The sequence below is a fragment of the Thermobia domestica genome, chromosome 1, assembly GCF_964235325.1.
Source record: "Thermobia domestica chromosome 1, izTheDome1.hap1.1, whole genome shotgun sequence".
NCBI lineage: Eukaryota > Metazoa > Arthropoda > Insecta > Zygentoma > Lepismatidae > Thermobia > Thermobia domestica.
The window spans coordinates 307,299,051-307,324,583 of record NC_137454.1 but is presented as its reverse complement, the minus strand read 5'-3'; the positions used below and the strand labels follow the sequence as shown (position 1 = coordinate 307,324,583).

The 25,533-nt window shown below is 34.1% G+C and overlaps 1 protein-coding gene across 1 annotated transcript in view; it reads left to right on the top strand.

Moving 5' to 3' along the window:
- mRpL19 (mitochondrial ribosomal protein L19) overlaps window positions 1-25,533 on the top strand; it is a 37,738-nt gene that overhangs the window by 3,236 nt on the left and 8,969 nt on the right. The window contains exons 2-4 of the mRNA XM_081727281.1: window positions 444-704; window positions 4,205-4,339; window positions 6,976-7,163. Of these exons, the coding sequence (XP_081583407.1) occupies window positions 444-704; window positions 4,205-4,339; window positions 6,976-7,163 (584 nt within the window). The remainder of the gene's footprint in view (window positions 1-443; window positions 705-4,204; window positions 4,340-6,975; window positions 7,164-25,533) is intronic.

Below are 25,533 nucleotides of genomic sequence, written 5' to 3'. Positions count from 1 at the left end.
GTTTGATAGCTTTTTAGCGCGTAGTGAATTTCGTTGGCATTTCTGTCGAAGTCAGGACCGGTGTCATGGTATTGTAATCAACCTTCTTGGAGGCGAGATAGTGTGTTGGGAACAAGGTTGTGAAAAAACCCAGATAAAAAAAGGGAGTTTTATTTGGCAATATTGGGTTCTGTTAAATTTTGTACGTACATTTAAAGTCATATTCTTACCTAAAATGCATTCCCAGCATTCGTGTTTTGTTGCTCAACTTTGAGAAATTGGCTACTCTGACTAGTGCTGGGTAAACGGATTTTATTTGGTAGTTCTCACTAACGCGCGTTTGCAGGCACTCAAATAGCTGTATTATTTGTTAATGATATCTTGGTCTCTATAATACGATAAGAAGATACTGAACTTTAATAGTAAACTTTGAATACTGAATTTTAAATTGATTTCTGTTGCAGAAGTATCAATCAATAGATGTGCGACTGCTGTATCAGGATCTTTACAAGTTAACCAGGAAAAGACGGAGTTGCAAGAGCAGTCTTCTGTAGAAAAGGATGTTGCATCTCACAAAAGTGTTGCTCCACCAGAATACAGGTTTATATACCCTGAATTTTTGCCAGATCCCAAGATTGAATGGCGAAATCCGATTCGGGAAAAACTGGAACGATGTGATATGCTGAGACGCAGATCTCAAATTGATATTCCTGAATTTTATGTTGGTAAGTATCACATTTTAGCATGTAAGTACCATATTTTACCCCATTCCAATTTTGAATCCATTCCAAATATTATAAAGTTCCGTTTAAAACATCCAATTTCCGGCTTATTTTGAAAGTTGTAAATATTGCTATTGGATATAACGTTTTAATTTAAATATTTTCGATAAAACCATTTCCCTCTAACTAAAAGTAGAGGGGGTAGCTGGATAGTTTCACGTCAGATATCATATATATATAGATAGATAGATAGATATAGATATAGTAGCAGATCGTTAAACATGGTAGTTTCATTATCGATCTTCACCAAGGAGGAAATGAGGGCAGTGATTCGCTTTTTGTTTGCGCAAGGTGTTAAACCTGTGGAAATTATTCGTCGAATGCAAGCGAAGTATGGTGACGTGCTGTTTATCGCGAAGCATAAGGCACAAATATTGGACATCACTCGTAAACATTTGGCCCGTTATCGTCGCGAGGGAGATGGATTTTTTTTTTTTTTTTTTTTTAACAGAAAACGTTACTGTAGATGAAACTTGGATACATCATCACGAACCGGCAAATACGGCTGCGAGCATGGTTTGGAAACACCCATCATCACCAGAAGTTAAGAAATTTAAATGTCAACCATCAGCTAGCCATTGATGCGCTGCGAAATTAGTTACAGGTGCAACCGAAGAACTTTTTTTTCCCGACGGAATCAAAAAGCTTGTGAAACGTTGGGAAAAGTGCGTTGAAGTGCAGAGAGATTATGTAGAAAAATAATGTATGTTTCAGTTTTCTATCATTAGAATTAACGTACCTTATAAATAAACATATATATATCTTAGTAGCTGAAAACCTACCTACTTCTACAAGAAACTTAATTTTATCAAATTATTAAGTATTTCTATAGTAAATCGAAGATGCTCTATCCTAGGGTGACCTAGTTCATGAAATGTTAATCCGGGCCACTCATCCCAATTCTCAGAATATTGTATTCTGGCACGAAATAAAATCTGAACAGACTAAATACATGTAGGAAAATTGTAAGAGACACGATTTTGAAAAATAAATAAATATACTGGTCGCCTGTTCACAATCACCAACAACCACTAAACTAAGTAGGTAGAACAACGAAGCAATCTCACCAAGACAAGTTCTGTTATTTTACGCAAGGTAGTGCAGCCAACTGTGGTATAAGAGAGAAAAAAGTGTTAGAATTCCTTAAACCATGAAAAATTTTTCAGAACATAACATAACAATGTTTTACGTAATTTGCGTCTTTAATTTATATTTTATTTCACTCGCTCATATCTGCATGCTTTGTCGGAGGAAAAGACTTTCTGTAGATTAATGATTAGGGATTTGTATGTTGGTTTATTTGTTCCTATGGAGATAACTTCTCTGCAAACTCGTAAATACTTCAACTGAAATAGCTTCTCTTCGACGTTGTTAATCACAGTTACAAAAATATATGTTTAAGCACCCAGGTTAATAAAGGTTCCTCCGACGGTGAAATAAAAGCAATCAAGAATAAATTTAAAACAAGATATATATATATATATATATATATATATATATATATATATATAAACATTCATTTTCTTATGATACAAAATTATCGTTTTGCTCTCATTGGTGCCAAGAAGGTTAGTAACTTTGAAGTTATCAAGAATGTTTATAAAGTCATGCAGAGTTTCAATCATAAGGCGTGAGCTTATGTATACAAAATGCAAAGGTGAAATGGAGATAAAAGATTCCTGAGAAAGGGGAGTAAGCCACTTCGTGTGACTCACATTAGGATGTTATTTGTGATAGGGTTCTAAAAGCAAAGAAAAATCTAACGAAACACAATTTTGTTCGAGCGGTTAGTTGTCCCGTAAATGTAATCACACGTTAATTAAAGAAATCAATATTCAACAGACAAGAAAGATAACGAAAATTATCTTTGTTCGAACATCCGCAATCCTCAAAGAAAATAAAGATATATCCGCAAAAAGCTATATCGATGTAGGTATTCGCATGCACATAGGCTTCTAACTACAGGCCCATTGAATATTATTGGTGAATTTCTCTACGACATGTAATATCACGCTGTCTGCCTTAAAATATTTGAATTACAAACCCCCTTTCCTTTTCCGATTTCAGATGGCAGTAACTCTGAAACGAAGAGATCTCAGAACTATATTACATAAAGAGATTTATAACTGATTTCATTTTCGTAGATATTTCGCTGTTATGCAACAACATATCATCTATGTGGAAATACCGAGTGCATTTCTCTTAGTCTGTAATTTTCAATTTAGTATACTAAAAGCAAATGTCATCTTTTAAGTAATTGCGTTGAGTGGTTAATATGATGATATTATACCAGGGTTGGCAAAAACCATGGTTTTTATTAAAAAAACCAAAAAAACCGGTTTTTTTGGTTTAAACCAGGTTTTTTTGGTTTAAACCAGGTTTATTTGGTTTAAATAATTTGCTCTATACATTCATATCATATATGGACAGAAATAAGTTTGTTTCGCCTTAATGTTATTATGCAACAACCGGGTTATGCTGGAAGGGGTCACATAAGCTTAAAGCGGAATAAAAACCGCTTCTCGAGTTATATCCGAGAGAAATTGTCCTCCATTTGAACTCGGAACCAGGACTAATTGGCCACAAATGCGATACGTCTGCCGACTCACTCACGAAGGAATCCTGATAAAAATACGTTGTACTGATCTTTACATGCTTCTTAATTTAACTGTCAAGAGTCATTTCAGAAGGACAAAAAGATAAACAGTTGCACAAGTGAAACCATTATACAGAATTACATATGGACAATTTCAAAGTACTGCGGAGTACAGGAGAACTAATTTAGTTCAAGTTAGTTAACAACGACTTTTATTGGTCCAAATTAAAGAAATACAACTACTTAATTTGCATATAAGTAAGAAAAGTGAATAAAGATACGAATTATTTGAGTCCACTTTGGCTCAGACTCATTTATACATAAATAGATACCAAAGATACTTCTCATTTTACTAAATGCCTCTTGTGGGGTCTGTATGACCCCCCCCCCACACACACACACAAAGTACGGCATTTCGATGTATTTTATCAATAGTAAACATTGAAACGAAACAATATTTAGAATTTTTCTTTGATTGCAATTACATAACAATAACAACTACAAAAAATCACAAAACAAACATTTATAAACTTATGCAAAAAAAAAGTTGCTTTTGTAGCATAATCTTTTTGAGTAATGCATGGGGAATTTAGGTCTGAATATAATACGAATAATATACGAGAGTGAAACGTGCTAACCCACAAATGTGTGTTCATCAAGATTTTACAAACACTTACACTTTTACGAACATTTTTCGTTTTTTGGTTTAAACCACTTGGTTTTTTTGAAAAAACCAGCTGGTTTAAACCTTGGTTTAAACCATGGTTTAAACCACCTTGGTTTAAACCAGCCAACCCTGTATTATACGGTATTATTTTTCACGTAAACATTATGCTATTGCTTGCAGGTAGTATTATGGCTGTGACAGTTTCTAATCCACATGCACAAGGGAAAGTAAGCAGATTTGTCGGAATCTGTATTCAGCGAGGAGGCTGTGGTTTACGTGCTTGGTTTATTTTGAGGAATATCGTTGATCACCAAGGTAAGTATATTGCGCAGTTTCTTGATATAGCTGTCTATTTATGCAATTTCTTGTGTATGCGTTTACGAAATTATTTCGTGCTCCTGCCAAAATACTTATATTGGTATGACAGAAAGGAATATCAACGTAAGATTGAAAGAACACTTAAGAGAGTCTTGAGATAATAAGCTTTTTTTTTTTTTTTTTTTTTATTATTATTATCTAAATATTAAAAATAAATAAATAGTATATGAAGGTTTTACGCCGTTCAATAGCACTAGGAACACTTTTGAGGCATATTTCATTAGAACGAAAAATTCAAAACTCAACACCGAAAAAGGGAATTTAAACAAAGAATGGGATAACATAATTACTAATTTCATAAACAAATAGTAAATACAAGTACTTCTACTTACAGATTTCTGTAATTCCTGAATTTACTTTAAGCTTCCAAGGTTTCGACTCTTCCTGAAAATTTGGAAGCTTAAAGGGAATTCAGGAATCACAGAAATCTGTAAGTAGAATGATAGAATTATTGAGCGTGGTTTTGCCTTATCTGAATTATCTATTATTGTAAATATATACCTTTATCACTCCAAGATTTTTAACGTATGTCGTAAATACATATAAAAAGAGAAGATTTCAGTATTAACAATTTATATAGTATAAATTTAATTCTTAATTACTCAGAATTTTATGTATACGAGGTTTGGTCATGTATGAAAAATTAAAAAAAAGAAAATAGTAATCTGTATGAAAATGCGCAAGGACAAGCACAATACTGAACTACGCATGGGTTTCATTGTCGTTGTTTGATGGATGTAGAAGACCACTTCAAGAAAAGTTTCGAGTAGCATTTAATATTCTCTTATACCTGCAACATAAAAATAATAAATGTAGAATTAGTACGTAGTTATTTTGTTAAGTGCACTTTTCACTTAAAGATATCTTTATAGGGAATCGTATAAGATTGTAAAGCCCACATAGTAGTTTTACTTCATATATAAATATCAAAAGTTCTCTTGATGTTGATGCTATAAGCATATGAAGATATGATGCGAGACAAAACAAAATATGATATAAACCTTTATGGTTCTTGAAGATGAATACTCGATAGAGTATCCGAAATATTGGAAATTATTTCAGCAACTAGGAATACGAAAAGGTTAGTATGTATTTTTATCTTGTAATATGTATTCCATACGTTCTACTAGTCAAGTTTCCTTTAGTTGTGCTGAAAAAAGAGGTTATTAGGTGTTGAATTTTTTCAGATTCTGTGCCTTTTTTTTAGGGGGAGGGGAGACATTATGAGAATTGTTATTTCCTGTTTATAGACATGCATTCCGTCATATTAATTAGTAACTATGGGTAAGTATTCGCTTGGAGTAATCTTGGTATACGTCTGCTATTTACTAATTTTCACTGGGAACGCCATCTTCTTCAGTGGAGTTTTCTTAAAACATGTACAGTAAAGTCATCACATCACAGGGTATGTATCGTTGTGTTATAGAATATCTAAGCAAAAACGTTTCTTATGGTAATAAAAAGTACCTACAAATACTTCAACAATATGAGTAACGCATTCCTAAAAAATTGAACTTTCACGGAACCTCTCTAAAACTTCTTTTATTACAAAAAAAAAAAAAAAAAAAAAAAATCCTGAATTATGCAGATGTACTTTACCAGGGGTGGTCAACATGTCGAACGGAGTCTCTTAGTCCACCGGCAAGTTGTGAGAGGTAGCTCACGGTAATCTGCGTCGATTATTGCTATTGTTTTATGACTCCCTCTAGCGGGACCACTCCGAGATAAGAACACCGACCTCGAGAGTGAGTAACTGTTCGGACTGGATGGCGTAGTGGTTAAAGCATTGGCACAGTATGCCGGAGGTCCCGGTCCAGTCAGTCACTTTTCCATTCTTTGTATGTTACATAATTCTGTCATCTTCGTCCTAATAAAGTACGATTCATATGTTGTGTTCTTTACTTGCGATAATGTTTTATGGAGTACTTTTAGTCTTATTAATGGTATTCGTGAGGCTGCCAAATGCTTAGATAGACTTGAAACTGCAGATCTTTTAAGTCTCTTATGTGTTATTTTATTGTATTTATAATATTTCTTTCGTCATACCTATATAAGTTTGTTTAAAATCGCCTTTTTCGTTGTTGAGAATATTCTACAAATTGGAACACCTGGACAAGTCGCCAATCCTTGTGATTAGTTAAGTCTTTTGATAGTTTCTGTGGTTACAAATGAAATATTATTTTATCACAAGAACTGCTCAGCTTAGAGAGGTGTACCCATTTGTAAACAAATCTTAACGAAGTAAACGGTTTAAGAAAAGTGCACAAAATTTCGATCACAGTATAAGAAGAAAAGAAAACGACATTTAATCAATAATCAGTTCTGCTTTTAATTTTCATGATTTATCACAATCATGATGACGACAAATCTATATAATATGAAATCTGTAAGCAGTGAGACTTCTCCAGCCACGTTGAAGGGGGGCCGAATATGTCTCGAAACTATCTGTAAAATTAATCTTTACGGATATTCTAGATGTGTTCTTTCTTTTGTGTGTGTATCTATTTGAATATTTCAATTGGATACACCATTAATTTCTTTAACACTATGTATGGCGTTTATTTTATGCATAGGGATGGAAATTATGTATGAGATGTACAACCCCACAATTCAAAGGATTGAAGTACTGAGGTTGGAAAAGAGATTGGATGATCATCTTTTGTATCTCAGAGATGCATTACCAGAATATAGTACATTTCCCTCTGACATGGAACCAGAAATACTTCCTGAAGGTACGCCGGTTCCTGTGAATGATATCAAGGTAAGCATCATGTGAAATATATGACATCAATGATGGAAGAACTTTACTGGTCGCTGTACAATTTTGTTGTGTTCAGACTAGTGTTTTTAAAGGTTTATTGCAAGAGAATTATATTAAAAAAGTGTTACATATGCTGTATATATTTCAACAGAATATATTTCGGTTAATAGCTGTTTTGTTCGTTAAACTGAACAGGTTTTTATGCAAATCTTTCTTTCTTTATGTTTAATTCTCTGGTCAATTCTCTTTGCTCCTTTTGTGGCAGTTTTGTTGTATATCCTTGAACTCAACAAGTACTATCGATTTCTGTAATGTTTATGTAGATAACATATTGAAGAGTATTCAGAAGACAAAGATACCTAACCTTAACATCCTTCTTTAATGCAAACAATGCCTCTTTAGTGCGTATATACCTCTACGCCTCTATATCTTGAATAGAGAGGAAACCCATTCACCACTCTTCCAAGTAATGTAGGACGAAAAAGGTTAAATGTTCTTTTTGGAAATCCGTTGTTGGATAAAATATTGTTTGATTCTTTATTTTAGGGTCTAGCGTCTAAGCAGCGAGGCTACACGCGACATGGACCTACGGCGTAATGTGGGGGTTCCGAACTATATACACGAGCTCTCATTGGGAATTGGACCCGGGTCTCCCGCACCGAAAACGCATACGTCAACCATGTAGCTACTAGCGAAATCTCGTGAAAATATGCTTCAATTACATTTGTGAGTATTAAAGTTGTATGTCATAAGTACAGCAGTGTAGCGAAATACTACACCATACTGAAAACAGGGCCAACGAAACCTTGAAACAATTAATGTTAAACACATGTAACGTATCCGTAGACTCGTTGCCATGGATACGTACACTTCTTTTATGTAGTGCTAATAATAATAATAATAAGCATATATTAGACTAGTAGAACCAATGTTACGTTTTAACTGATTTATACGAACATGGAGAGTTAACTTCAACAATGAGTGCATATACTACTTATTGCCGATTTTTCATGGTATTAATATATTGTATCAAGACATTATCCTTATCCATTCTAAACTTCTTCACATGTTCCAAATATACAGATCCAAATAAAAGCACGACAGTAACCACCTCTGAACCTGTATCCATTAATATATGTCAAACTTCAGTAAAAGAAAAGGAGTAATTCAAATTTCGGTCGAACCTTCGTAATCTACTGTTAAATCGTGAGGCATCTAAAAGTACCACCTGAAATACCGAAGAAACGAGAAACACTAGCGATATACGTTTTGCGGTAAACTGCAATATCAAGCGGGGCTCTTCAAAGGAAAGTATGACGTAGTACGAAAAATAACGACATATGGGGCATCAGGAACGAAGTTGTTATTATTATTATTATTATTATTATTATTATTATTATTATTATTATTTGAAATAAAATGATAAACAAAAATATGAATAACGTGAAAGGGCACATGCAGATAAATACAACGCCATTTGTCTCATGCTTCTACTGCACAAAGTAAGGGAAATATGACCAATAGGAATGGTTGTAAACAGAAAGAAAGTGACCCACTTGACCACAAATACTCGGTATGTATGCCGTCTGAGGTCTCTGAGAGATCTGTCCTTGATGCGGGGCAAGTTGCGATTGCCGAGCCACGAGATCGTGCGTGCTAGTTCACACAGGCAGTCGTAGTGGTAAGAGTAAAGACAATTGTGTTTACAAACGCGGAAAAGGTAAATTTTTGATCCTGATCAATGGAGAATGCGGGAAGAATGTCTTACGGCACCAACCATGTTCAAGATTTAGTCTCGGTCAAATGGTAGATAAACTTGGTTTTAGCTTAAACGACCGAATTTGAGGGTTTAAGCTTCGTTGATCCAAGTCAGTCTGTAGTATTCATTCAATAATGTCTTGTATTTTTCCACTAACGAAACTACAATTTCTCGTGTTCGGAAAATTTTTTTACTCCTGGTTTCATTATTTTTTCCATCACTATTACCATCACTGAAATTAGACTACTCACAACACTATGCACACGATCTCGAAAATCGAAAAGACCGGCACACGGTATGCTTTCTTTATTTGTTACTTTGTTAAACGAAGATTAGAGGCAAAAGACGACAACAAATCAGAGTCGATTTTATAAATTGACCGAAGTTTACTTAAACGAGATGTACTGAACTTCGACTTTCAGTGGTGCAACAAAAGTCCTGGAACCACGTTTAAACTTGAAAGTTGAATGTTGAACGCGTTTGAGTAAACGCTCGTTTAAACTTCGTTGATGCACACGGCTATTAGAAGCCTGCCGTGTGTACGCAGAGATATATACGGACAGACGGCAGCGATCGTGATGTCCTTTTGGTAAGCTCTTTGAAAATTAAGAGACATCGGAAGTGTAATACCGCAACAACGTGTGTGGAACGAGCCAGTTACAGTTGAGGTGAATGTAACAAATGTTTTAATCGCTATAGTTGTGAATTTATACATTAGCTCTCGTGATATTGCCAGGGACAGTGGCATGAGTCAGCGAAGTGTATTAGCATTCTGCGTACACATATATTTCACCCATATTATATCTCTATCCATCAAGAACTACATGGGAATGATTTTGTGAACCATGTTCGGTTTTATACATGGGTGTTACGACAAGACACTCAAATTTGTTCTATATCCTATTCACCGACGAGACAAACTTTACCAATCATGAAAACGTTAACCTAAGTAGTATGCGCTCTTGGTAAGGTAACAAATCCACATTGGCTTCGCCAAGTGGAACGCCAGCGGCTATGTAATGCTAACGTCTGGTGTGGAAAATAGGTGAACATCTTCTTGGTCCCTTTTTCATACATGGGACACTGAATGCTGATTGATATACACTTCCTAGAAAATGAACTGCTAACATTATTAGAGGCATACCGCTTCAAACAAGGAGGGAAATATAGAATCAACATGACGGATGCCAAGATCATAGTGCGCGACGCATTACAGCATGTTTGAATAATGTATTTACCAATTGGTGGATAGGACGGTGTTAAGTCTTATATTATGTAGTAATATTTTTTAAGAACTGGAAACACTGTTTCTACGAAACTTAGATTTCATTTGTTATTCAAGATGAAAAGTGTTGAAGAGAGACGGTGCATAAGGCACGAGGCACGAACATTTCTTCCATAATTTTAAAGTTAAGTTTGTTATTTAAGTGCAATGAACACAGTGAAGTTATTATATGTACTTTGTGGTTTATTTTAAGTGTTAGTTGAAAACCAGCGATTAGTAAGGTACAATAAAAACTAAAAACAAGTATTGGAAGTTTCCATTGTTAGAAGACAGTCCATTACCAGTTAAGTAAATGGCGAATATTTAAGAACATAAGCATAAACAGTTTTTTTTTGGTCCTCCAGTGCCGAATGGAGGAAGTGTTGTGCCAAGAAAAAGAATAAGTGAATCATTCAAACATTCATATTGACTATGTGTGTGTAAAGACAGTGAGTGTTACGAATCAGAAGCAAAATTGACCTAGTGGACTGATCACGTACGCGCCTACGCATTCAGCTGTGCATTGCAATCTGAAGAAAAACAAAGGCGCAATGTAGCAGTCACGTAGCTAAGTATATTTTTTTTGTTTCTTTTACTTGTGTAAAGGTCTGTTGTTATAAGGACTTCAGGTAGATATATCACAAGCAATGGATTCAAATACAAATTCTCTTATAAAGGCAAGAGGCCTAGCTAAAGCTTCCCTTACAAGAATGAAAACATTTGTTGAACAATTTGGAGCAGACGGTGATGTAATGCAAATTAAAGTTAGATGCGCACGTTTACCTAATATATTCAAAGAATATGATGAAGTGCAAAAACAGCTTGAATTAAAGGACGAAAACAATGAATATACACAAGATAGAGAGTTGTTTGAAGCTACTTACTACGATACTCTTGCAAAAATGACGTCAATTGTTGAAACAGCTGAGAAGGCTAGTAGTAGCAATACAAGTTCGTCAGGTGATTCAACCGCAAATACAGGGTGTCTAAAATTACCAGTCATAAAGCTACCAACATTTAAAGGTCAAGTTATAGATTTCAGACATTTTCATGATACTTTCAGTAGTTTGGTTGTAAACAATCAGAGTTTAGATGATATTCAAAGATTTCATTATTTGTTGTCCTCATTATCAGGTGAAGCAAGCAAATTAGTTGAGAATATACCGGTGACAGGTGAAAATTTTAAACTTGCTTGGGAAATGATATGCAAAAGGTATAATAATCCAAAGCTAATAGCAACTGCTCACGTAAAGGCATTGTTTTCATTACCGACTGTCAGTAAAGATTCAGTGGCGGACTTAAGGACATTATTAAATCAAACTATAAGTAACGTAAATGCACTTAAGGCATTACAGTTAGATACTCCTTTGGAGGATATATTGTTATCGCACCTAGTTTTGGAAAAGCTAGATGAACAAACACGTAAAGACTTTGAAAATCAAACAAATAGGGAACAGTTTGCTAGTTTAGAAGAACTTCATGTCTTTTTAGAAAATAAATGCCAGGCCTTAGAATTGGTAAAGTCTACGCAATCAAAGTCGCATCTCAGTAAATCTAATGTTGTTAAGGATGTAAAAAATGCTAGACAATCTTATGTGAGTACTAATGTTTTGTGTTCGTTTTGTCAACAAAGTCATGCGTTATACAAGTGTAATGAGTTTCAGAAATTAAGTGTATCCAAAAGATTAAGTTTTGCGAAACAGAACAAACTTTGCTTTAATTGTTTGAAAGTTGTCAACCATGTAGCGAAAGATTGTTCGTTAAGTGCATGCAAAATATGTAATCTCAAGCATCACACGTTATTGCATAGTGATTTTAAGAAATCACAGCCTAATCATGCTGCAAGTGTTGAAAATGATTCTGTTACGGAACCTGTAAGGGAAAAGTCAATGTCTCAAGGGCAGGAAGTTGTTAATACTAGTACTTATTGCTCTGTGAAGTCTAAAAGTAATGTGCGTGTTTTACTTTCAACTGCAGTTGTTCAAGTTAAAGATTGCAATGGTAAATTACATATGGTTAGGGCTTTGCTTGATAGTTGTTCCCAATCTCATTTTGCAACAGAATCTCTCATTCAAAGGTTAAAATTAAAGAAATTTCCTATCAATGTTCCTGTACAAGGTATTAATAATGTAAGTTGCAACGTTAAATACGGAAGTAAGTTACAAGTATTCTCTGCTGTAAGTGATTTTAGTGTAGATGTTGAGTGTTTTGTATTGCCCAAAATAGCGGGAAATTTACCTGATGCTGATATTGACATTAAAGAATGGAACTTTCCACCGAATTTACAGTTAGCGGATCCTAATTTCAACAAGTCTGGTAAGATTGATTTGTTGTTAGGTGCTGGAATTTTCTTTAGTCTACTCAAAGCAGGACAACAAGTGCGTCCAGGAGCATTTCCAGTTCTCCAAAATACAGAATTAGGATGGATAGTTTCAGGACAATATCAGATGCCAAAGCACAACAACTTCACGCCAGAACATCGAACATTCTTTTTGCACAACAACGATGATTTAAGCCATCAGCTGCAGAAGTTTTGGAAAATAGAAGATATTCAAGAAACTCCTTTATCCAAAGAAGAAAGGGAGTGCGAAGAACATTTTATCGCAAACACTAGAAGACATTCAACAGGACGCTTTATAGTGAGATTGCCATTCAAACAAGAAGTGACCCAGTTAGGTGATTCTTACCAGACAGCTGTTCAGCGTTTACAACAACTAGAAAAAAGGTTAAATAGATGCCCCAAGTTACGCACAGATTATGTGGCATTCCTTGAAGAGTATGAAGCTTTGGAACATATGAAGGAAGTGGAAGGCAACTCTAATATTACTCAAGGATATTACTTGCCTCATCATCCAGTTATTAAGGAAGCTAGTACTACGACGAAGACTAGAGTAGTATTTGATGCATCCGCATGCTCAACTAGTGGCATTTCACTGAACGATGTTCTCAAAGTTGGTCCAACTGTGCAAGACGATTTGCAGTCAATTATATTAAGATTTCGCACCTACCCTATAGCTTTTACTGCAGATATAGAGAAGATGTATCGACAGATTTTGATTGATGAGCGTGACTGTAAATTCCAGAAGATCTTGTGGAGAAGATCAGAAGAAGAACCCATTAAGGTATATGAATTAAAGACTGTCACATACGGAACAGCCTCAGCGCCTTTCCTTGCTACTCGGTGTCTCCAGCAATTAAGTGCAGAAGAAGCTTGTGAATATCCGAAGGCAGCTCAAATTCTCAAGAATGACTTCTATATTGACGATTGTATTTCAGGGGCTGAAAGTGTGGAGGAAGCTTTAAAGATAAAGGACGAATTAATACAAATGCTACAAAAGGGTGGTTTTTTGCTAAGAAAGTGGTGTTCCAACAGTACTGAATTATTGGAATCCATCTCTGAAGAATTGAGAGAAACACAACTTCCATTACGCTTAGACGATAAGGGTCAAGTCAAAACATTAGGATTACTTTGGCATCCAGCAACTGATCAACTTCAAGTGATGAATGGATTCACTTTAAATCAAAGGTCGAATAATAATTTAACAAAACGCAAGATGTTGGGTATTATTGCTTCAATCTTTGATCCGTTGGGAATTGTTAGTCCAATAACAATCGTATGTAAGATAATTCTTCAAGATCTGTGGCAAGCAGGATTGGAGTGGGATGAAACACTTCCTAAAGAACTACAGCAAAGATGCAAGACAGTACTTGAATTTATTCCTTCATTATCAGAGATCAGTGTAGACAGAATGGTTCTTCAGTCAGGTACCTTGATAGACATTCAAGTTCACGCTTTCTCAGACGCTTCAGAAAAGGCTTATGGGACATGTGTGTATTTAAGATCCGTCAACAAGGATGGTCAAGTTACTTCGAAGCTATTATGTGCTAAGTCCAAAGTGGCGCCCATAAAGAAGATTTCCCTGCCTCGCTTAGAGTTATGTGCAGCAGTGTTGTCATCAAAACTTGTCAAGAAGGTAACTAAGGCATTAAAACAACGAATATCCCAGGTATATATGTGGACAGATTCTATGGTGGTCTTAGCATGGTTAAGAGCAAATCCAAATAGATGGAAAACATTTGTTGGCAATCGAGTTGCTGAGGTACAAGAAGTGGAAGGAGAATGGAGACACGTCGCTTCAAGTGAAAATCCTGCAGATATTATATCAAGGGGAACAAGTCCTGACAAGTTAATACATAATAATTTGTGGTGGAACGGTCCTCAATGGTTACAGTGTTCTTCACTTGATTGGCCTAAGACTGAGCCTGCCCCACTCAGAGAGATTCCTGAACAGAAGAAATTAAAATCAAGTTACTTAGTAACAACTCAAGATAATAGTATGATCGAAAGATTCTCTACTTTGAACAAACTTCAGAGAGTTTTGGCTTATTGCATGCGGTTTTCCAAGAATGCTAAAGTAGAAGCATCAAGAAGAAATGTAGACGCTCTTACCTTGGAAGAAATTGAAGAAGTTTTAATCAAACTAATACGAGAAATTCAAAAGTCAGTTTATGCTAAGGAAATGGCTGATCTTAAAGAAAGTGGAAGAGTTAGCAATAAGAGCAAACTCTTGTCTCTCAATCCTTTCATATGTGAGCAACAATTACTAAGAGTTGGTGGAAGATTAAAGATGTCTGAACTTGAATTTGATGCTAAACATCAAATTATTCCACCACCAGATCATCACTTAACAAGACTAATTATAGAACATGAACACAGGAGACTGCTACATTCTGGATGTCAGTTAATGCTAGCATCACTAAGGCAAAGGTATTGGATACCTAATGGTAAAAATGCCATCAAGAAAGTTATTAGAATGTGTATTACATGTCAAAGATTAAAGGCGTCTGGACCAGAACAATTAATGGGACAACTACCAAAACATAGAGTAGTACTAACAAGACCTTTCACAAATTCTGGAATTGACTTTGCCGGTCCTATTTACATCAAAACTGGTACCAGAAAGTCAAAAACGAAGGTGAAGTGCTACATTGCAGTGTTTGTGTGTTTAGCAACAAAGGCTACCCATCTCGAAGTTGTGAGTGATCTTACTAGTCAGGCATTTTTAGCTGCTTTGAGAAGATTCATATCTCGTCGAGGTAAATGCAAGCATATCTATAGCGACAATGGAACTACGTTCATTGGTGCCAACAAGGAACTTCAAGAAGTCGCAAAGTTGTTGCATACAGCTGACCATCAAGAAAGGATCAAGAATTTTGCAACTACTGAAGGAATCCAATGGCATTTTATTCCGCCATATTCGCCCAACTTCGGTGGTCTTTGGGAGGCTGCAGTTAAGTCCTTTAAATACCACTTAAGAAGAGTCATGGGAATGTCATATCTCACGTTTGAAGAATTAACAACATTAATCACACAAATAGAAGCTTGCTTAAATTCGAGACCTCTTGTAGCATTATCCAACGATCCTAATGATCCAGTAGCATTAACTCCTGGTCATTTTCTTATTGGTCAACCATTGACAGCACTACCAGAACGTGACTTACATCAGGAGAAGATGAGTTCAATTCAAAGATGGCAAAGGATCCAACAACAATTTCAACAGTTTTGGAGAAGATGGTATATGGAATATTTGTCACAATTACAAGGAAGAAATAAGTGGAAGAGAAGCTGTGCCAACATACAGCCAGGTCAATTGGTGGTTCTCAAAGAAGATAAGCTACCTCCTCTATCGTGGAAATTGGGAGTCATCACTGAAGTGCATTCTGGACCTGACGGTTTGGTTCGAGTGGCTACTGTTAAAACTTCCAATGGTTTATATAAACGCTCAATTAGAGGACTTTGTGTTTTACCAAATAATGATGAATCGTAATGTCATTCATGTTAAAGTGTATTTATTTCCTGTTTCAGTCTATTTTATTTATGTAAAGTTTGTTTTCTTTTTTTTAAAAAAAAGGTCACTAGCCCTTTTTTGGCGGGCGGCATGTTAAGTCTTATATTATGTAGTAATATTTTTTAAGAACTGGAAACACTGTTTCTACGAAACTTAGATTTCATTTGTTATTCAAGATGAAAAGTGTTGAAGAGAGACGGTGCATAAGGCACGAGGCACGAACATTTCTTCCATAATTTTAAAGTTAAGTTTGTTATTTAAGTGCAATGAACACAGTGAAGTTATTATATGTACTTTGTGGTTTATTTTAAGTGTTAGTTGAAAACCAGCGATTAGTAAGGTACAATAAAAACTAAAAACAAGTATTGGAAGTTTCCATTGTTAGAAGACAGTCCATTACCAGTTAAGTAAATGGCGAATATTTAAGAACATAAGCATAAACAGACGGGGAGGACTTGACAAATGGCCGGGTGGTTCTCCAGATTTAATACCGTTAGACTTTTCTCTGAAGGAAACTGAAGTACGTTGTTTACCGGGATGCATCAACAACACTAGACGATATGCAACAACGCATTACTCTAGACGTAGAGCCATTCCACACGCGATGCAACATTTTGTGGAACAATCTTTGCGTGTGCGTCTCGATGCCTGTATGACAGCGGATGGTCCACATTTTGAACATACACTTCGACAGACTAGGTCATCGCTCATACCGTCTCTATGGTTCTTCGATATACTGTCATGCTTGTTGTCATTGCCTTCTTTGCACTGTCAAATAAATGGTTCTAACGAATGTCTCATGTTTTCTTCTTCCCTTCCGCAGCGGTGCTGGCGATCAAGTAGGTCACTTGTCTTTCTGTTTAAACCATTCCCATGGTCATATTTCCATTATTCATTCCAGTAGAAGCATGAAACAAACCATATATCACTATCGTTTCTGGTTTTTCCGGTATTTCAGGTGGTACTTTTAGACGCCTCACGCTGTATATATATGTAAAGTGTGCTTATTTTTTTTTTAATTGGAAGTATGTATCCTCTTTTGGATAATTTATGTGCTGTCTCAATGCCCACGTGAGCATTTATTTATTTATTTATTTATTTATTTACGCCTTCAACAGAGTAAATAACTCCAATTAAAAAAGGCTTACAAATATTGCTTACACAAATTAGATATATATCAATAAGCATAACAATAAAATAATGTACATACAAAATTAAATAATAAAAATAAATGTACAAAATACATAACACACTATTAATTACAAGCATAGTAAAAAAAACCTAATAAAACAAAAAATGAAACCAGGCAAAAGAAGTAATCTAAGTAAATCCTATGTACATACATAAATCTAAATTCCAGTATAAAAATAATGTTCATTTAGAACAATTCATATTTTATTAATAACATATTAACAATGACGAGTGTATAATAATGTTAAAATTCAAATTTGACAAGGATACTTATAAAATATTCATACTTAGCTATTTAAATTTTTAATTATAGACTATGATTTTTATAAATGTTATCAAGGGAACTTCTAAATCCAAAACTAGATTTTTTGCTGACAGGTCATTATGTAATTTACACAAACGTACTAAAGGAGAGTTCTTGAATTTTTCGGTTCTAGGAATATCATATTTAAATAAATTTCTATTCCTGTTTCTAATTCCAACAGTATTAAATGAGATGTTTTCAAAAAATTCTGAAATATCTATCTAATAATTTACAATTTTATACAACAAAATTTGCTGATGTATTACACTCCTATTCTCAAGGCTAATATATTGAAATTCACACAATAAATTGGAGTAAGAAATCTTTAATCTTAGTGCAGACATATGATATTTCTTAAAGTAAAGAAATTGTAAAAATTTCTTTTGAATCGTTTCTAATTTACTTGAATTTAACTTATAAGATGTAAACCACACAGATGAACCATACTCCAACTTACTTCTAACTAATGTATTATACAGTAATTTGAAGCTGTTAATGTCATTTAAATCAAAGGCATTCCTAATTATGAAACCTAACTTTCTATAAGCTTGATTTCTTACTTCATTTATATGAGCCTTGAAGGTCAAACAATCATCCATTACCACACCCAAATCTTTACACATATTCACTCTGTTTAGCTGTTGTCTGTTTATTGTGTAGCATGTATTATATGAGCGTTTTGTTGTTGAAAATATCATATATAAGCACTTTTTAATATGAAACTGCAAATAATTTTCAACTGATCATTTATAAAGTGAATCTATGTCATTTTGCATAGCAATAATATCGTTACCTTTAATTTCTCCATATAATTTTATATCGTCTGCATACATAATGCATTTTGCAAATTTGACCCTTGATGGTAAATCATTAACATAAATCAAAAACAATAGTGGGCCTAGATTTGAACCTTGTGGTATTCCTGAAGTTGCCACAAATTCAGTAGATTCAAAATTATTGTAAACTATATATTGAGTACGATTTACTAAATAAGATTTTAATAGAGACAGGAACTGATTTGAAAAGCCCATATTAGATAACTTTAACAATAAAATAGAATGATTGACTTTATCAAATGCTTTAGAAAAATCAAAATACATGGAATGTACAATTGATCTTCTATGTAATACAGACTATACATACGTGTATATTGCGTATACGTTATTAAGTTGGAAATAGTTAACCATCCTGGGAAGAAGCCATGCTGTCTAATATCAATATATGATTTTACATAAGCAAGAATATGATTATATAAAATGTGTTCTAATAATTTAGATGGAGCACATAAAATTGCTACTGGTCTATAGTTTTCAATCTTACTAACGTCTCCTGATTTAAAGAGAGGTGAAATACGAGTTTTTTTTTTTTCGTAAGATTGGATAGGTCATAGTCTTTATGATTAAATTGTAAATAACATATAATGTTTTTTCTGATATTTCTGCACAAGCTTTCAGTATGTAAGATGGAAATCCATCTGGCCCACTAGCTTTTTTCGGCTTGAGTTTCTTAACTGCTTTTCTAAATTCTTCAAAAGTAATGAAATTCAATACTAACGTGTGTGGAAGTAAGTTGTTTAACTGATTTAGATTATTAATTTTACAACAATCCGAATTTTCATAAACTGATTTAAAGAAGTCAGCAAAACCATTCGCAATTGAATTATTTGTGTCCAATACATTTTCTCCATATGTCATTATTCTGTTATAATTATTTTTAGTATTTATGTTTTTACTACTTAACAAATTCCTAAACCATTTTATATTTGACTTCAAACCTTGCTCTATATTATTTATATAATTCTTATATGCTTTATTCATCATTTTCTTGGATTGTTTTCTGAGTTGTCTAAACATTATTCTATCACGTTCTGAATATTTCATTCTCTTTCGATATATTTGTTTTTGCTTAATTATCCCAATTATCTCATTGTCAAACCAACATGGGTATTTGTTTTTAGTTGAAGAAATCACTTTCGGTACATTTTTGTCAAAAATGTTATTCACCTTAGAATAAAAATAGTCTATTGCCTCATCAACATTATCACAATTGTCATGCATTTCAAACTTTTCTTCCCTGAATATTTTATAAATCTGTAGAAAATTAGCTTTTTGAAAGTTATGTTTTGATACATATTCATTTTTAGTTTCTTGTTGCTTAATTTTTAAAATTACATCCAGCATTAAAGCTGGGTAATGTATATCTTCGTTGACAAATAGACTGTGAATTCTAGATAATTTTATCACTTCTTTTTGCACATTAGTTAACACCAAATCTAACGTTTTTCCATTTTCATTATTTAAATCATTTATTGATTTTAAACTATTGATATTAATGAAATCTGCAAGTGTATTGTAACATACCCCATCCTGATTAAGATCATAGGCAGAACTACTAATATGCGGCAGATTAAAATCGCCTACTATAATTACATTTTTTGTGAATATGTCTACCATAGAATCACAAGCATTAAAGAACGATGCATAGTCTTCATACTTTGAAGAAGGGGGTATGTAGAAAGTAATAATATAGTATATATCACCATTTATATTTACTTTAATACATAGACTTTCTGTATTACATTTAAACTCTATTTTATGAGAAATATAAATAGTATAAACCACTAATACACCTCCCCCACCTCTATCAATCCTTTCATCTCTATAAACAACATAATTATCAGTAATGAATTCGCGACTATGAACATAACTATGCAGCCAACTTTGGGTCACTATTATTATATCATACATAGCATCGGCACTATTAACATAAAATTCACTTAATTTTGTGTTTAGTCCCCTTACATTTTGGTAATATATTAATATATTACTATCATTTATTGTCATTAGTATGTGTTACGAATCTCGTGTCTGAGAATTGGGCATTTTACAATTTTAAAACATCATCCATTGTCTTTAATAATACAATATCTCTGTCAGTATCTCTTTTCTTTAATTTTACCATTCCAGCATTATCAATCCAAACAAACGCATAGCCTTTTTCTTTTTACACTTTCCTTGCTTGTCCCCAAATTTTTCTTTTATAGTTAGTTATACTATGATTGATATAGATGGTTTGCATAGCGTTCAAACCCAAGTGGGTTGTATTTACATTTCGCTTTACCTTACGCTTCTGTACAACCTTTTCCTTATCCGTTCTCCTAACAAACTTAACAATAATGCCTCTGTTTTTTTGATTTGGCACTTTTTTCATTGTAGATAAATGTGAATTTGTTCCTCCCTGATATCAGTATCCAAAGCTTTACAGACATTCCGAACAGTTTCAAAAGTATTTTCATTCGGATTTTCAGGTACACCGTAAATTTCAATAGAATTACGTCTATTGTATTGATCGACCTCATCTAATTGCAAATGGTATTCAGCTAATTGCTTCTTTAATATCACATTTTCACTCTCTAAATTTGAAACTTTTTCAACACACGAATTCAACATTTCCGATTGTTTCTTGATTAAGTCAATGTTTTCATCTAACTTCTCATGTAAAACATTCAGCGATTTCCCTAGGTCGCGTTCAATTTCTCTATTCTGTTTCAGTACTTTGTGCATTTTCTCGACCGTAATTAAATCTTCGGATACAGTTTCTCCTAGTAAACTCTTACGTCTTAATTTAAAGCAGTTGTCACATCGCCATTTTTGATTCTCTGACCTGATATACGTCACATCATTATCTTTCAAATTAACACATTTCAAGTGAGCGTAATACAGGCACTGCACACACTATATTTTTGACAAATCCTGACAAGTAACCGATTTATTGCACTTTAAACAAACACTCATGATTATTTGCTGTTATTGCTTAGGTTCTTCTTCTATCTGAACTGGCAACTATGAAAATTCTCACGTCTTTAATTTTACTTCTTGTGGGTTTCAATTTTGTTAGGGTATTTAGTGTTTGTACTCCGATTAATTTCAAGTATGAACTGGCAACTTTAAATATACTAACGTGTCTGGTACTATTGCAGATCGATCTTAACCTCGATCGATCTTAACTTCGATATTTGTTTACATTAGTACTAGTCCACAATTTGCACTCACAAAATGCTGTTTAATTAATTTAAACTTCACGAACATCGATTCTAATAAGAAAAATGTGTACCACAATTACTTACTTTCTATTGTACATCCATTGAAATATCTCCAGTTCATATTTCCAGATATATTACACAGAAAATACGGAGCACATTCACTCAACCTCTATCACCACACCATCAGTGTTGCCTGTGATGTATTGTGTACGCGTAGAACTTAGTATCAACCAACCAAGCAACTTTCTACTCTTTCCCATGTATGTAATTTGTTTATCTATACCTTCATCGTTCATTCCGATATATGTAAACTACCTGTATTTCCACATTGAACTTGCATTGGCTACCTACAATCGTACTATAAATTAGTTGTAACACGATTAGATCGTGTTTGGTTCGGTTCCTGTTCGGGCTGGCCATTCTTATAACAGGACGGGTTCGATTCCTGTTTGTCTCTGTTCGGCAAAGCCATCCTTATAACACGAGTGGTTCGTGTTATTCGGGAAGGTCATTCTTATGACCTTCTGAGTTCGAATCTTGTTCGGTACGCCTTAATAATAGTGATTTTAGTGGTTAGAATTCGTATTTGGAACTGCGCCAGATTGTGACTTGAGATCAGTCCGAACCAAAGTTGTATATGCGCGTACCCACCTTCAGTGACACACCTGCTTCGCATACACTCATGTGCTATGATATTAAGTACAGAATTCTTACCGTTCTGGTAATGATCGATGCGAGAAACATGGATTACAACTAAAAATAAGAAATATACATAGAAATGGTTTTACTCAAGCACAAAACGTTACACTTTTCATATACATACTTACTACTGCATTTTGTTAATATGATTATCGTTGACACCTTTAGAAGTTTTGTATTTCAGATTTTCTTTTATCGTATGAACATAGTGAATTTAAGCCCTTGTATTTATTAATTGAAGAATAAAAAAATAAAAAAAAGGAATTTTAAAAGATCAACTCAAAATATGATATGACGACGAAGCCGGCTCATTCCATGCCAATAGAAATGATTATTTCACACACATTAAATCCCCGAGCACTACTTCACTCAACACTTTAGTTCTGGGGAAATCACAAGAAAAAGAGGAGGATTGGTGGACTATTTAGGAGGGCAATAACTTATTGGATTCTTCTTCCCAATTTCGAATAGGTTTCAAATTTCCTTGAATAACTCCAATTTCCATTGTACGGCTGGATAGTCGACGGTAAGATTATTTGTGGTGCGCTCAAGAACAATTGAAGAAGTAAATTCATCACTTTTCTTACTTACGTAACTTCATTATTAATATGAGTAAAACTCAGCAATGGATTTGGTATTTGCTCTAAAGGAGTAAGATTTACAAGAAACTTATACGACGTGGCGTCTTCACTCGTAGACAAATTAAGATGTTTTAAGCGTTTTCATTAAAAATTCACATTGACATATGTATGTGGCGAAATAAAAGAAGTTCTACCCTTCACTCGTACATATTTGAACACAATATCACAAGTGATGACCAAATAAACGACGGATTTCTTTTCTGAGTCATTTACATCATTTCTTCCTGATGGCGTCTTCTAACACACCTTCTCGCCTTCTCTCTCTCTAGCGTCGGTAAGCTTGCTCCAGTCACACCAGAGGATTATTTTAAAAAATATCCATAAGCAGTATTGTTTACAAGAAATATATATATCATGAGGCGTTAAATGATTTTGCCATTAACATATCATAATTAAAATATTGAAATTAATAAAAACGTCTTAGGATTACTTTTGAAACTAAGGCACTATATTTCGTAACATCACCACAACACATCCTTTTTGTTCGGTCAACAGGAAATGCAAGTCACCATTCACAGCACTGCCAACTCATAGAAAAGGATAAAACTAACGGAGTTTGCGTCGACGTATAATCCATGGAGCCTTATTCCACTTCAGCCAAGAGAAACTGGGAGAATTAAAATGGAATGTGGGTGAGGGGGGCCACACGCTCACATAGTTTTATTAAATAGAGTGCGGAATAAATTTGAATATTTATTGGTAGTACTTGAGGACATGTGAACATTAGCGAATTACCTAAGATATTAGTATTTGGAACATCTTTCGTACATTGGTTTGTGACATCATACATATGCAGCTCGAACAATCTATGATATATCACTCAGGAATCATCACAACTACATTCGAAACTATGAGGTCGCTCAAGTGTATACGTGCTTTTTCATTTATAATTAGCTTAATTTTACGAATTAATACATGTGAGAAGATTAGTCATTTCAAACAGTTCATGTTCTTGACATGTATAATTTTAATTACATTTCAAAACATAATGTAGGTACTTTCATGTTCCACTACATTTACCATACTACTCATTACACTGGTTTACTGCTCTACTATAATACTGCACATACATTTCGGTTATGCAATATTAAACACGAACAACAAGATGTCTAAGCCATGCAAAGATCATTGAAACGTGAAATCCAGTGAAGGTAAAGAATATTCTATTTCTGTATATGAACTTGCAAGCTCTCATATTGTTTTTAATTATTTACGCTAAGTGTGTAGAATAAAATAACAGAAGGAAATTAAAGTCATATCAAAGCAACGACTGGCCACCAGGTGCAACATGCATTGCAAGCCAGTTAATATACGTTATTAACTGTAAGGTCAAGATGGTTACGTTATTATGATTGAATGTTTAGATTGCTGTATTTAAATGGGTGTGGTTAGATTATTGTGCAACGAATTCCTAAATTCCCCACACAACCAAAAGGCGAAACCTATACTATATAGTACTATTTAAATAGCCGAGGTGCGTAGAAATTGCCTAGATCATCTAAAATGCCATGATTGTGCTTGCATACTTCACAGGAACAAAATGTTAATATTGTAAATACAAGTAAATAAAACTTGAATAACTAACAGTATCCTAACTTGCACTGGATTATCAACTTTCTATTTTAGTTACAGATATTGTTCTGTTACTCTTTATTACCTTTTAAAATAACCAGGGTTGGCTGGTTTAAACCAGCTTTAAAAAAAATGGTTTAAACCAAACAAAAAAAGAACGAAAAATGCTTTAAATCGTGTGAACTTCATGGTGACGTCTCCACATATGAAAGCATTTGCATTACGTTTATGTACTTTTCACTTTTTAATCAAGGGGTCCCGTGTTCAATTCTCGGTCGAACCACAACCCATCTTTCAAGTGTAAACCAATTAGCGATTCGAGGTGTCCCTTTAAGCGAAAGTCTTCTCCGTGATAACCTTGGTATTTCATAAGGATGTTAAGCCTAAACATACGAAACGAAACCAAATTATATATTTCTACTTGCCTGAATACTTGTTGTTTTATAAAGAAGCCAAGGTTGCTTAAATATATTGATAGAAATTGGCAAAATTTATCAACTGCCTACGCAGCTTCCAGCATCAGCTTGGATTTGACTTTTGATTTTATTGAATGATATCTACATACCAAATTTGTAATTTAATACCTCAGTTTTAGCGTACTGATTATGATACGTTGACCTTAAAATTTTATATACAAATACATTTAAAGTAATAACAGGATTTTCCCAATGGCTAAGGCGGGAGTTTCCCGATTTATATATAATTGTATAGTGTTTTTACTTGTGTAACTGTTTATCTTTCTGTCTTTCTGAAATGACTCTTGACAATTATATTAACAACTAGTCCTATGTAAAGATCAGTACAACGTATTTTTATCAGGAGTCCTTCGTGAGTGAGTCGGCAATCGCATTTGTGACCAATTAGTCCCAGTTTCGTGTCGAAATGGACAATTTTTCTTGGATGAAGCCGAGAAGCGGTTTAGATTCTGCTTTAAGCTTATGTGACCCCTTCCAGCATAACCTTGTTGTTGCATAATAACACCAAGGCGAAACAAACTAATTTCTGTCCATATCTAATATAAATACATAGAGTAAATTATTAAAAAAAAA